Source organism: Daucus carota, chromosome 9 (genome assembly GCF_001625215.2).
Source record: "Daucus carota subsp. sativus chromosome 9, DH1 v3.0, whole genome shotgun sequence".
NCBI lineage: Eukaryota > Viridiplantae > Streptophyta > Magnoliopsida > Apiales > Apiaceae > Daucus > Daucus carota.
The window spans coordinates 44,648,556-44,662,611 of NC_030389.2; the positions used below are offsets into that span (position 1 = coordinate 44,648,556).

Sequence of the window (14,056 nt, forward strand, 5' to 3'; positions counted from 1 at the left end):
TAAAACATAGATCAGTGCGCGGGGGGCAACACATTCTGATTCGAGTAAACACAGTTACACAGTAGATCATTTATCAAGGACGTAAAATGTAAAATTACGGATGTAATATACGAAACTATAGCCATGTTAAATGTAAATACATAATTTCTTCAACAAATCATTTCACCCGTACCCTAATTTACAACTTATAAAGAAAAGTACAATTACCTGGACGAGTTCAAAACAATAAAAATTGTTAAAAGTTGAGTTCCCATTTAATTTTATACGTTTTCTTTAACTGCTCGACACGTATTTCAATACTCTTATAAAATATAGCTCCGTAACTTATTTTTGAGATTTTCTTTTTCAGTATAAAATATAATATCCAAACTTTAATTCAGAAAAGAAAAATTTTAAAAATAAATTGCACAACTACATTTTTCAGGAGCATTAAAGTCAGTGTCGCGTCCCCGTCTCCCAATGCATACTACTCAGGATAGGAAGGGAGTATCTCTGGTAACAATCATCAGTATCCTGGTCACTGTCAGTCTTCGGAGGAGAGAGAAAATGTCGAGGCTATTGGATCAAATTATATTATAGATGAAAGGTTTCTAAATCACTGGTGAAGAATGAGATGGTATGGTGAGATGTTGAGCTTCTCGGACCGATAATAATGAAAAAACACCGATCATAATGAAAAATGATAGGGAAACGGTCTGGTAGTTGGTTCATAAAGGAGATGGAGTAGTGCTGTAATTCGAGTCGAGCCGGGAGTTTCGAGCCGAGCCTAAGATGGAGCATAAATAAGGTGTTGACGAGAATGTGGAAATCATGAGTTCGTTGGAGGAGAATTTGAAGTAGTTAGAAGGTTATCGACTGAGAAGATGAAGTCAAGTAAGAGAGATAAGATGAAATAGGGGATTATGATTAATTTTAAATTTAGTCTCTAGTTTTTTTTAATGTGTGTCTATTTGAGTATGTATATGTATATATGTGATATAGATAATTGGTCATATACAAATCATTAAAATAAAAAATAAACAAAATAGGAGAAATAATTTTTTATGACATCCTCCACCCGTATATGATATCATTCACCCTTTATATGACATCACCGACTCAGGTCACGGCACATCCCACTATCATCGTGTCGACTGTAAGAGCCTCATATTGGAGTCCATTCTTGGACTCCACAACTCTTATAATTCTCTTAATTACATTAGTTTGTATTTAATATTTATTCACAAATTTAATTATAATGAATTCTGCTTAAATGATTAAACCAGCACCGGAATCAGAATAGATTTGTCATGATCCGAAAAGTCGGATATCCAGTTTATTTATTAATAACCGGACAGGATTGCTCACCCCTAATTATATTTTGGAAGAATAACTTCATATTTATTTTATTACGTATTTGTTAAATTTCAATTATATTGTATGTCTTTTGAATTAATCTAAAAATATTTGACATGACACGGTGCTCCTGTGCATGTATATGCATGCATGGACATATATACCCTACCCGCACAAGCTGTGGTCCATATTTCCACAGACTATCATAAAGCTAACAATCCAAGATCTCAAAGTCTTTGCAAACGCAATGTCATCGGAAACTGACGTCACACCCTTCTCATCTCCGCCTCTGCGCCTCCGCTGGGACGTGTTCCTCAGCTTCCGCGGCGAAGACACACGCGATACCATCACACAAGACCTCTACTCCGCCTTATCCGCAAGGAATGTACGTGTTTTTATTGACAATGATGGCTTGACTCAAGGAGACTCGCTTGACCCCACTCTCTTCGAGGCGATAAAAGACTCTGCTGCTTCCATCGCTGTGATATCGGTTCGGTATGCTTCTTCGAGGTGGTGCCTGGAGGAGCTGGCGAGGATCTGCGAGGGTGGGCGCCTCGTGCTTCCGGTTTTTTACGGCGTTGATCCATCGGATGTGCGGAGACAGACCGGGCCGTTTGCCGGAGACTTTCGAAAGCATGAGGGAATGTATTCGAGTGAAATGGTGGGGAGATGGAGGAATGCCATGAAAAGAGTTGGGGCTATCTCTGGTTGGGTTCTGCAGGTGGATCAGTTTAGGTATCATCGGTTTTTTGTGTTCTAAAGATCTCCGATTTATTTAAAAATTTCTCACTAATTTTTGAAAATTATTTAATCGATTCATCAGTTATATTTTAATTTGACTAAAAATTTCTGATTTATCAGAAAGATCTCTGATAAACCAGAGAATCGATAAATCAACTGATCAATCATAATATCGATTTATGTAACCATACATATTTAAATGAATTTCTGTTTTTGTATGAGGATGTCGACCATGTTAAGGAATTAGAGGTTTGAGATCCATAATCTGTTAATGGATACTCGTGAAATAGGATGTTATTCAGGTTTTAATTAGTTAGATAATTAGTTAATCTGATATGGATTAGTCCTACTAAACTTTTGGATTACAAAATACATCTTTTGGGTAGTTGAATTAAATATGTGAAGACTTCGGGCATGTGAAAAAATAGCTATTTTAAAATACGCCATTGTTGTGTTTTTGGAATCTTCAATTCCTTGACTTTAGGGCAATACAAGTTGGTGGTCCCTGCTGCACTTTACCAATTTTTTTATGTATAGTAGATTCTGATGATTTTTTATGTGCAGTAGATTCCTTAAGTTTAGGGTAATACTGATGGATCTATATAATAACTAATAAGTAGTAGTATATGTTATATCAAAAAAAAAATTGACTGTCAAAATTGGTCGGTTATAAATTTTTTAATTGACCAATTATGATAATGTGGTTGGATTTATGTGTTAAATTCAAACCATAAAAAGGGACAATTATGATACTTTTCAAATAATTTAGACAACCGGTTTTGTACGGTTTTATTGTACTTGTTGAAATAAAAAGTCTTTTTTTGAGAGATTTAAAAGACCCGGACTGTTTCCGTAAAGATCCTGATTTTTTTTAAATATCATTACTTGTTAAGTTGTGCGTGGAAACTTGGCACTGTCCATTGTTATCTCAATATAACAATGTTGAAGTTGCTGGATTCTGAGACTTACGGGGCCTTTTTTGGTGGATCTGCACATTTCACCAGGTTCTGAGGTGATCAATGTTCTGGTACATTGATAGCATGAAATTTTGACTTAAAATATCTCATGGTTATCTACTGATTATGGTCTTAAGAGGTGGTTGATTACACCTAAATACTTAACTAAGCCATTTTTTAAGTTAACTTTGTTTCGAGTTTTACAGTATGATGACACTATGAATAAGACTAAACAAGGGGCTTAAAGAATTAGAAGTATATTTTAGTTCCCAGGACTTTATAGTTTTTGTTTAATTTTGTCAGATTACACCATAATCATACCACTAAGAACTTGACTTGACCTACAGCACTATTTTGTAGGAACTGGATTCTGAAACGGAATCGGTTTAAGCTGTTCTTTGTTGCACCATTTGAGCATAAAACTTACAATTGAGTTTAATTGTGCAGAAAGTTAGATTCTGGTTTGCTAATGACAGATAAGCTTAATTTTGGTAGAGAGTCGGTATAAGTCATAAATCATTATTTTAAGCCTACCCAGACGGGCTCATAATCTTGTACTCGCGGGACATTTTACCAAGGTGCTAGCTTAGAGTGGTGCTTTTTATAGTTTGTTATGAAAAAAAATCACAAATGTTCATATATCACTTCCTAGGAGATGTGTGTTAATGGTCTTTCTGGTATGTATGATTTTTACTTCTATATGTGTTTATATGCAGAGGAAAAAAGGAGGCCGAAACTTTAGTTAACAAAAAGGCCATTGAAACTTTAGTTAACAGAATCTTGGCTGAGTTGCGCAACAGTCCAGAAGTGGTGGCTCCCTGTGCAGTCGGTGTAGAGCCTCGGCTGGAGACACTGTGGAAAATGATAGATCTTAAGAGCACTGAGGTCCAAGTTTTGGGGTTGTTTGGCATGGGCGGGGTTGGAAAAACAACCCTGGCAAAGGCTCTTTACAATAAGCTTTTCGGTTATTTTGGATGTCGCGTTTTCATGTCAGATGTCAGAGAAACTTCTGACAGAATTGGTTTAGTTGCGCTGCAAAACATGCTTATTCATCATATTTCTAAATCAGCAAAACCCGTATCTGATGAAAAGGCTGGTAGGAAAACGCTTAAAAGTGTACTACGAGAAATGAAAGTTCTTCTTGTGCTTGATGATATTGATGATTTAAGGCAACTAAAGGCATTGGCTGCGAGGAGAAAGTGGTTTCATGAAGGAAGTATTCTTATAATTAGTACTAGAGATAGAGAAGTTTTGCCTGCCTATCTCGTAAATAAGAGATATGAGGTGAGGGAATTGGATTCATCTGATTCAATCAAACTCCTCAGTTATCATGCATTAAGAAGAGATCAGCCCACAGAAACATTTCTGGACAAGGCCAAAGAAATTGTGTCGCTCACTGGAGGATTGCCTTTGGCTCTGGAAGTATTTGGTTCTTTTTTATTTGATATGCGGAAGGAGAAGGATTGGGAAGACGCTTTGGAAAAACTTAGGCAAGCAAGTCCTCGTCGTCTTCTTGATGTTTTAAAATTAAGTTTTGATGGCCTCGACAAGCAAGAGCAATGCATATTCTTAGATATTGCATGCTTGCTTCAAACTCTGAGATTGACTAAAGATGATATAGTCGATATCATGAGGGGTTGTGGTTTTGGAGCGGAGTCTGCAATCAAGGTCCTTATAGCAAGATCTCTTATTAAGGTTGATGTGGACAATACTTTCTGGATCCATGATCAAATTAAAGACATGGGAAGGCAAATAATCTTAAGTGAGAACCTTGTAGATCCTGGAATGCGTAGTAGACTCTGGGATCATAATGATGTTCAGGGCGTCTTGCTGAATCGGAAGGTATGCTCATGGAAACTCACCTTCTTATATAATACAGATAATCTTTTTGACCTACTTGATATCAAATTTACAGTATATTAATACTGCATTATGTTTTTGAGTAATGTCAGGGGACAAGGAATATCCAAGGAATCACACTCGACTTTGACAAGAGGCAATTTAAAAAAAACGTGGTAGTGAGTGATCTGTCAATTGCGTGGTACAACCTTCAGAATAGCCCTGGTGTGGTCTCTAAACTAAGATATTTTTTGGAGGTGTTTAAGACCTACTATGAACATGATGGAGGAATGGTGTTCTTTACGAAGTCATTTGAACCGATGATTAACCTGCGGCTGCTTTACATAAGTAATTCAACGCTAAAAGGAAGTTTTAAGCATTTTCCTGCTGAGCTGAAATGGCTGCAATGGAGAAAATGTCCTCTAGATTATCTTCCGTCTTTCTATCCTCGAGAGCTCACTGTCCTTGATCTTGCTGAAAGCAAACTAAAAAACCTCTGGGGTCAGCAGAGGTGGTCCTGGTACAATAAAAAGGTAAGTGTTATATATTTATGGTGTTCTTGCAGTCACTCAAGTGTTTGGGTTCTGTTCTGCCCTGATATTTCTATTTCTCCGCCAACAATCTAACCATCTTAAATGCTTTGTTCACCAGGTGGAAGGAAAGTTAATGGTTTTGAATCTCGACAGCTGTTGTTATTTAACTGCTGTTCCGGATTTATCAGGCCATCCTAACTTAGAAAAACTTATTCTTGAGGGTTGTATTGAATTGACTAGGGTTCATGAATCAGTTGGGGATCTGAAGAAATTACTTTATTTAAATATGAGACGATGTGAAAACCTAGTTGAACTTCCAAGAGAAGTGTCTGGGCTGAAATGTTTGAAGACTCTTGTGCTTTCTAAATGCTCCAAACTAAAAGAACTACCACAAGACTTGGGCAACATGACTTCTTTGGTTGAACTGCTCCTTGATCGAACTGCCATAGAGAAGTTGCCAGAATCCATATTCCGCCTCACAAAACTTGAAATTCTTAGCATGATGGACTGCCGGTCATTAAAACAATTGCCCTTTTGCATTGGGAAGCTGGTGTCTTTAAGGAAACTTTTGCTAAATGATTCCTCAGTAGAGTATTTACCTGATTCTGTCAAAACTCTGGGAAATCTTGAGGAATTAAGCTTGATGCGGTGTAAATCACTTACTGCTATTCCGGATTCTGTTGGAGACCTCAAATCCTTAAGCAACTTTTGGCTTAATGGTTGCTCACTAACAGAGATGCCAGATTGCATTGGCTCATTGTATTATCTAAGGGTCTTATCGGTTAGTGATTGTCATAATCTTAATGCAGTGCCTATTTCTATCGGAAAGTTAGCTTCTATTACTGAGCTTCAGTTAGATAAGACATCAATAGTGGATCTTCCAGATGAGATTGGTTCCTTGAAATCACTCCAGAAACTTGAGATGAGGTACTGCAAATCTCTTAAAAGCCTACCGGAAACATTAGGTGAATTATTGAGTCTTCAGACACTGATCATCGTAGATGCTGCCATAGAAAAGTTGCCAGAAAAATTTGGGCAACTAGAAAATCTCATCACGCTGAGGCTAAACAACTGCAAGCTCCTCCGCTCACTTCCCTCTTCATTCGGAAATTTGAAGTCTCTGTGTCACCTTCACATGGTACATAATGAGTTGAGAAGCTTGCCAGAAACCTTTGGGATGCTCTCTAGTTTAATGGTACTGGAAATGGGCAAGAAAATGTGGGCTGAAGCACCTTTGGATTACCAAGAGCCTGCGGTTATTGCACTGCCATTGAATTTCTCTAATCTTTCTATGCTGAAGGAGTTTAATGCTTGTGCATGGAAGATCACGGAGGATATACCTAATGATTTTGAAAAATTGAGTCTACTGAAAGAACTGAAGTTGGGGCATAATGACTTTTGTCATCTTCCATCAAGTTTAAGAGAACTTCACTTTCTTGAAAAGCTTGATCTTGCTCACTGCAAAAGGCTAAGAGTTCTTCCACCGTTACCCTCAAGCTTGACAGAGTTAAATGCTGCAAACTGTATAGCGCTGGAAACTATATCCGACTTGTCAGAGCTGGAACATCTAGAAGAGCTGCACCTTTCGAACTGTGAGAAGTTAGTCGACATCCCAGGATTTGAATGCTTGAAGTCCTTGACAAGGTTGCACATGTGTGGTTGCCGTTTATCCTCTCTGGCAGTAAAAGAAAAACTTAACAAGGTCTCTCTCTCTCTCTCCCTCTCCCTCTCTCTCTCTCTCCCCCTCCCTCTCCCTCCCCTCTCTCTCGCTCTCTCTCTCTCTCTCTCTCCCCCTCCCTCCCTCCCCTCCCTCTCCCTCCCTCTCCCTCTCTCTCCCCCTCTCTCTCATCAGTTTCAACAGAAAATTTGAATTACATTTGACTTCTGGATGCAGACTGAAGTGAGGAACTTCAGGAATCTAAGTATGCCAGGCAGCAATCTCCCACAATGGCTAACGCAAAAAGTGGTCCGTTTTTCAGAGCACAAAAACTTGGTGATCAGGGGTATCATTATAGGAATAGTTGTCTCGGTTGATCAAGATGAACAGAATGATACAAGAGATCAATTTCCCGTGTTGTATGGTATTAAGGCAAGAATCCTTAGAACAAACATGCCTGTGTTCACAACAGCAATGAAGCTTGAAATTCCAAAAACACACGAAGATCAAATTTACTTGTGCAGATATACACATCACACTCCCTTAGTTTCTCTTCTAGAAGATGGCGATGTAGTAGAGGTATTCGTGACTGAAGGGCCTTACCTCAAGGGCGTTACAGTGAAGAAAAGTGGCATCTATCTTATCTTTGAAAATGATGATGACTACGACGAAGATGAAGGATCACTAGACGAAGCTCAACTTTCTGTATCAGAGAAAATAACAAAGTTTATCCACTCTTCTGAGCTAGACAATGCCACGAACTCCAGTAGTGAAGCACAGAAAATAATGCAGGAGACATCTAGCCATAGAAATATGATTTTCGGTATCTTTCTTCTTTCTTGTTTTATGGTGTTGATAAGTTGGCTGGTGCTGCCTTGGTCACTTGAGGACGCTTTGGTTTAAGAGGCTTATGAAATGTCTGAAGTGACGACGAATTAGAGGTCTGATAATTCTTTATGTATCTGCAAGATTCTGGTTTTGGCGGGATTTTCCAAAAAGACATGATCCTTTTTATCATGATCCTGCAATTGAGTTCTACTCCAAAGACATTATTATGTTGTTTCTTGCTTTCTCCGTACATGTACAGGAGAGAATGCAAGAGAAGGGACGGAGAGAAGACACAGAATCTAGCCATTGAATTACGATTTTCGTTATGTTCTTTCTTGTTCATTGTATTGTGAATTGGCTAGCTAGTCTTAAATTTCGCCTTTGGTTCATTGTGTTGTGAATTGGCTGGTCTTAGATTTCACCACTAAAAGGCTTCTGGTTTGAGAGGTTTTCGAAATGTCTTCAAGTGACTTTATGTTCAGGGTCTTTAATATGGATCCGCAGAAACGTAATTTTCAGTTAAGAAGCCTTCTATGCTTGACAATGTTGCACTTGATCTAGCCAGCAACTGATAATCGATTTGTTAGAAGGATGTTTTTGACAATGTTGCTCTTGGATTAGTATTTTTCACTGTTGTGAACCTCGTTTATATTCTAGATCGGCAGTTTCTGTACATGTGGGAGCTGGTTTGCCCGAGTGGTTAAGGGGGAAGACTTAAGATCTTCTGCACATAAGTGCGCGTGGGTTCGAACCCCACAGCCAGCATCTTTTGGAAATCTATTTGGTGGCGCTAAAGATCGAACAATTTTTTTAAAAAAATTAGCTTCTACTAACTTCTCAAAGTCTGACTTATTTATTTATTTTCAGCCAGCTTAAATTTATTTTTGAGCTGTAGCCTGTATGGTCTTTAACTGGAAGTCTGGAATTAGTTTATCGAAAAGTAAAGGACTTTGATTCGACGGAAGAGAGTTAGTATATTTTAGAGTTTGGACTACGAATCGTTTACACACCTATACTGTTAATAAAACTCGTAATTTTGAACCTATCCCGAACTTCTGGTTACAGGAAAATGTTGAATGATGATGATAGTAAAGGGATTCTTTCTATCACCAATTTCGTGGATATTGCAGGCTGAAGCTTTTAGTCCGCAATTTAGTGCCTGATACAACTCATTCCATCGACTTTACACAAACAAGAACAAGACCTACTTACGCAAACACATGCTAATATCGATCAACAACCAAATAGAAATACACGACAAAATCAAGACAGAAGGTTCCATATTGTGTAGTAAAATCATACTGGATCTCACTGAAGTTACAACAATCAGCTACTTATTGTATCCAATGTCAAACAATATGCAACCAATACCAATACAGAACCCAATTGGTTACTATAGGTTTAGCTTCTAGAACAGTCGGGGATTGCTTAGTTCTGATATCCAGGCTATTCAGCAGTCCCCTAAGGCAGAACTCTTTTTCGATGTAGAAATTGGGAATAAGGCTCCCAGCTGCTATATGTATATTCTGTATCATTTTTAAATGGAGTGGCCCTTAGTGCTCTTATTATCATTCTGACGAGGATAATGGATTAGGCTGATCTATCGAAATTGCCACCAATTTGCATATGCAACCATTCTGGCGATGAACCTCTACTTAGTTCCCTTGGAGCTTGTGAATTAAATGTCACTCCAGCCATATCAAATGCTTGTTGACCAAACTGCAACAAAAATTAACTTGTAAAGAAAACTTATGGCACTACAAATGAATATCTTATCTTGGTTCTATCACCTTGCCTTAACATCAAAATTAAATTACACGGACCAAACTCCAGCACAATAGATTCTCTCTCTGACTTACTGATTCATATGCAAACAACAGACACCATGTAGCAACACAAGGTACAGAGAAGTCTATTGATTCTCTGTTTACTCGATTCATACTTACAAGACGAGCTCTAATATGAGGTACATTGCTTCTAAGTTTATGTTCCTATGATCAAATTTTACAGGATCCAATGCTTATAATGTAAGCATATATATTCTTATAGCCAGAAGGATCTTAAGATATCCTTTTCTCTATTAAAAAGATCAGATATCTTCTTTCACTTGTGCCTGAAGGCAATGTCAGTTGTCAACAATGCAAGTAAATCTCTATATATTTCTTAAAGTACTGGCAGAGTTAAGTAAGAGATATGGCTAATAAGTGGATACTATTTCATCGGGATTAAGATAACTAGCTAAGACGGCCAAGTCAATTATTGGTAGAACTACAAGACAATTTTTGGAAAGAGAAGCAGCTTTTTTGTGGTTTTGCTAAATGAGAAGTCTCAAGGATGAATCAACAAAGTGTTCATACTTTAATAAAGCAAATATTTTATCCCGAAAGATACAGTATATTATAACAGGGGGCAAACAGTTTAACACGAAGAAAACATCAACATCGAGCAAAATCATTCATTTTGTTTTGCCACAGATCTTGAAGTATTAACTTACATCTTTTGAAGGAAATCCTTCAATGCTAGGACTCATTTTTGAATTGACAGCTTCAAGCTTCATGGAAAGAAACTGCAATACCAACAATAAGCATTTAAGATTCAATTCTATCACACTCTCACAGGGTAGTACAAAGAGACATACCTCCACTTGCCGTTGCAGTGATTGGATATAATTTATTATCTCATCAAGTACCAATGATTTGCCAATAACCTGAACCCAAAGTTAAAGCTTTAAGAAGAGTGTACTTGTTGTGATAAATGATAATGCACGACATGCTGTAACATAGAGCTAAATCTTGAGTTAAAGCAAGTTCACATCTGACTGCCATAATTATTGTAGAATCTCTTTATTATCAAGTTATATATAGAGCCAATTATTATGACTTGTTTTGCTGCTCAGCCAGGCAAGAGTGAAAGCATAACAAAACTGATCAGGGAAAAAGAAACATGTACAGTACTTTTTAATAGACCATTGTAGAATCTAGTATATACAGTGATTTATAATAAACAGAACTAATGGGAAACATGAGATGATGCAGTTAAAAAGTATATGCATACCTTATTGCAGCCAGGGACTAAATCCTGCAGAATCTTCATCCTCTCACTTATCTTTTCTCTTCTTGCCTGTTCAACATATATCAGAATATATGAAATTTCATGCTTACCTTATTGCAGCCAGGAACATGAGATTGACGTATAATTCAGAATATTGCATGCATGGATCTATGACACGGTATATGAATTTTTAGATTATTGTTTGTCATTGAACAGATTTTTGTAAAACTATCTAATGATACATAGAATCTTTTAAATAAAGTTAAAAAGGTTTTGTTTGTTTGGAAAACACAACTCTGATTAACAAATTAAGTACCTCATAGCACATATGCCTTCTATTGAAAAATTATGATCCAATCCATCCAAGTTAAAATCTAGGTTTTAGAATAAAAAATTCAGGATAAAAACATAAAATCATGTTCTGAAATGGGGAAAATTACTCTCTCTGCAAGACTGTGACTATCCGTAGCTTGCCCCCTTCTTGCTCTCACGTGTATGTAATCTTGTTTAGGTGGCTCATTTGGCTTTACACTTTGCTCACTTTGCTTCCCTGCAGACTTTGCCTCCGTCTCAACTTTAGACTCCGGATTATCATCTCTAGATCCAGATCCTTTAATTCGTTTACCATCACTATCAATCTGCTTAACAATATACCAATATACAAACACTTCATCAATAAAAATGTGATAGAATACTGCAATTTATCACCAAAATCTACACACATAATCAGTCCACAATTCATACGTACACATCTCCCGCAAACTTCCCTCAAAACTCGTCAAAACAACAAACTAAAGGCGGCTAATCGAAAAAAGTTGTAGGTTATAACTGTACTGCACCTAAACATTCACACACATGTAAAACCTCAAATTTACTACATCACTAAAAATGATAACAAAATCACTGTAGCTTATAGCTCCAATAACCATTACTTTTATACACACACATCAAATTAACCGCAAAATTCATTAAACAACCGAAAGATAATAACAAAACCACTGTAGCTTATAGCTCAACCAATTACCGATAAATACTTACACACTCGCATATACCACAAAATTTATCAAAATAGCAAACAATTAAGCCATAATAGCACATCACTGTAGCTTATAGCTCAACTAATTACCCATTAATACATACACACTCGCATATACCACATAAATTTGCCACAAAATTCATCAAAATAGCACAAAATTAAGCCATAATAGCAAAATCACTGTAGCTTACTACTCCCTCCGTTTCAATTTATATGTCCACTTTCAAAAAAAAAATTTGTTTCAAATTACATGTCCACTTCAACTTTCAATGCAAAATCATATTTCCCAAGTCAATTCTCTTCCACATATCTCTTATTTATATTTCCTAGATCAATCTTACACCACATATTATGCTCATTTAATGCAATTAATTTGTGAACAACCACTTTTCTTAAACTGTGTAATTTTTTGAAAGTGGACATCTAATTTGAAACGGAGGGAGTAGCTTATAACACTCTGCTCAATTGATTACTCATCTCTCTCCCTCTCCCCCCTCTCTCTTATCTCTCTCTCTCTAGCTTATAACACTCTGTTCAATTGAAAACTTCTCTCTCTCTCTCTCTCTCTCTCTATCTTATAGACACAAAATTAACAGCAACATTACCGGGATAACAAACATTCAAAACTCAAAATAACAAAGTTACTGCAGCTTACAACACACATTTATACGTATATATGTATACGAAATGAGGTAGTACCATGACATTGGGAGCCGTGCTAGTGGACACGTCATCATTCCTTCGTTTCTTCTCTCCTCTCTGCTCCACTCCAATCGGGTCATCCTCTCGGGTCGGATTATCCGAAAACTGCCCGAACTGAAACGGCCAGATCTCCGTCAAGCTATACGGCGTCGTCGCGTTGTCTGACCTAAATGCGCTCATCGCCGGCGGATCCATTTCAATCACTTAATCAAAACCGCATTTAAAATGTGTATCGATGAGAGAGAGAAGTTGGATGTGGAGAGAGATACAAGTAATGTGTAGGTATAGATAAATATTAGTTTAAGAGAGAGAGAGATGGGAGAGAGAGGGAGAGAGATGGGAGGGAGGGAGGGAGAGAGAGATGTGTAAGTATAGATGGGGGGGCAAGGGGAGCAGAGAGAGGGTGAGTATGTGTTAAGTGTGTGTGATCTCCTTGGACAGTGGGGAGGTGTTTGGGTGTACACTCGCGTTTATTGCACACTATCACTATCTTATCACTGTTCATTCATTGGGACCGGAGTTTAAATCTCGTTTAAATTAGGGATGCTTTCTGTTGGTTACTCCACCTTTGTTCTGGTAGATCCTCGTAGAAATCGGAGTATATATTGGGCTTTCGTCAATTAACTGTTAGCGGATTGAATTAAATATTTTGACTAACGGATTAAAATAGATGTTTTGACTATCGGACTGAATTAGTTGTTTCTCGTAAAACTGTTTGGTAAATAGCTGAGTGATTAGTTTTTTCTGACATAAACCAAAACCTTTAACCTAAAAAACTCCTCAAAATAGCTTTTTCAAAATTAGTTTTTTGAGTCCAAACCTCTATTTCAATCCGCTAACTATCAAACACTTATATTAGCGGAATCTAAAGCCACCCCCAAACCTTTAATTTTGCCTCAAACCTCTAAGGAATCGTTTGGTTCATGGGTATCAGGAATCAGGTATGAGGTTTGTCTATTCTAAACCCATACCTGGTGTTTGGTTGGAAAAAATAAATTCTGATGCACATACCTTAAACCTCCAAGGTAGGGGTTTTTGATACCCAGGTGGGGGGTGGGTATGAGATGGGGGTATCAGATTCATTCATATTTTTTTTTGTCTCTCTTTTAGTAATGAAATATTAATATTTGATACAAAATTAAATTAATTATGCAAAAATATATAACTATAATAATTTTATTAATATTTTTAATTAATATAAATTAATAACTTTTTTTTACAAAAATTGTATATATTGATTCCAGCACTCAACCAAACACATGATATCAGATATGATACTTCAAACCCATACCAACTTAACCCGATTCCTCATTCCAACCCCATACCACTCCTCGAACCAAACGACCCCTAACTTTCAAACAGCGGCATTGGAGTGTGC

The 14,056-nt window shown here is 37.2% G+C and overlaps 2 protein-coding genes and 1 non-coding gene across 4 annotated transcripts; 2 read left to right on the forward strand and 1 right to left on the reverse strand.

Moving 5' to 3' along the window:
- Positions 1-1,508: 1,508 nt before the first annotated feature.
- LOC108202554 (disease resistance protein RUN1) lies at positions 1,509-8,339 on the forward strand. Its single transcript, XM_017371008.2, has 5 exons — positions 1,509-2,070; positions 3,749-4,874; positions 4,985-5,404; positions 5,523-7,106; positions 7,299-8,339. The coding sequence occupies exons 1-5, from the start codon at positions 1,583-1,585 to the stop codon at positions 7,962-7,964; spliced, it is 4,284 nt and encodes a 1,427-aa protein (XP_017226497.1). The 5' UTR covers positions 1,509-1,582; the 3' UTR covers positions 7,965-8,339.
- Positions 8,340-8,571: 232 nt separating this feature from the next.
- TRNAL-UAA (transfer RNA leucine (anticodon UAA)) lies at positions 8,572-8,654 on the forward strand. Its single transcript has one exon. It is a non-coding gene; the product is annotated as a tRNA-Leu (tRNA).
- A 464-nt stretch (positions 8,655-9,118) lies between these two features.
- LOC108202556 (transcription factor BHLH089) lies at positions 9,119-13,179 on the reverse strand. 2 transcript variants are annotated; one of them, XM_017371013.2, is made up of 6 exons: positions 12,676-13,179; positions 11,381-11,578; positions 10,944-11,009; positions 10,528-10,596; positions 10,384-10,455; positions 9,119-9,608 (listed from the first exon to the last, which is right to left on the reverse strand). In XM_017371013.2, exons 1-6 carry the CDS (start codon positions 12,871-12,873, stop codon positions 9,480-9,482), a joined length of 732 nt encoding a protein of 243 aa, XP_017226502.1. In that variant the 5' UTR covers positions 12,874-13,179; the 3' UTR covers positions 9,119-9,479. The 2 variants fall into 2 exon arrangements, with proteins under 2 accessions (XP_017226502.1, XP_017226500.1); XM_017371011.2 differs by having other exon boundaries at positions 11,381-11,581; positions 12,676-13,145.
- Positions 13,180-14,056: the final 877 nt, after the last annotated feature.

What these genes read in the sequence shown, in the direction of transcription:
- LOC108202554 (XM_017371008.2), top strand. Translation starts at nt 1,583, where the DNA reads ATGTCATCGGAAACTGACGTCACACCCTTCTCATCTCCGCCTCTGCGC. An exon ending in GCGTCTTGCTGAATCGGAAG is followed by an intron (nt 4,875 to 4,984) that starts GTATGCTCATGG and finishes GAGTAATGTCAG; the next exon opens with GGGACAAGGAATATCCAAGG. An exon ending in GGTCCTGGTACAATAAAAAG is followed by an intron (nt 5,405 to 5,522) that starts GTAAGTGTTATA and finishes TTTGTTCACCAG; the next exon opens with GTGGAAGGAAAGTTAATGGT.
- LOC108202556 (XM_017371011.2), bottom strand. Translation starts at nt 12,873, where the DNA reads ATGGATCCGCCGGCGATGAGCGCATTTAGGTCAGACAACGCGACGACG. An exon ending in GCACGGCTCCCAATGTCATG is followed by an intron (nt 11,582 to 12,675) that starts GTACTACCTCAT and finishes TATATTGTTAAG; the next exon opens with CAGATTGATAGTGATGGTAA. An exon ending in CACTGCAACGGCAAGTGGAG is followed by an intron (nt 10,456 to 10,527) that starts GTATGTCTCTTT and finishes TTGGTATTGCAG; the next exon opens with TTTCTTTCCATGAAGCTTGA.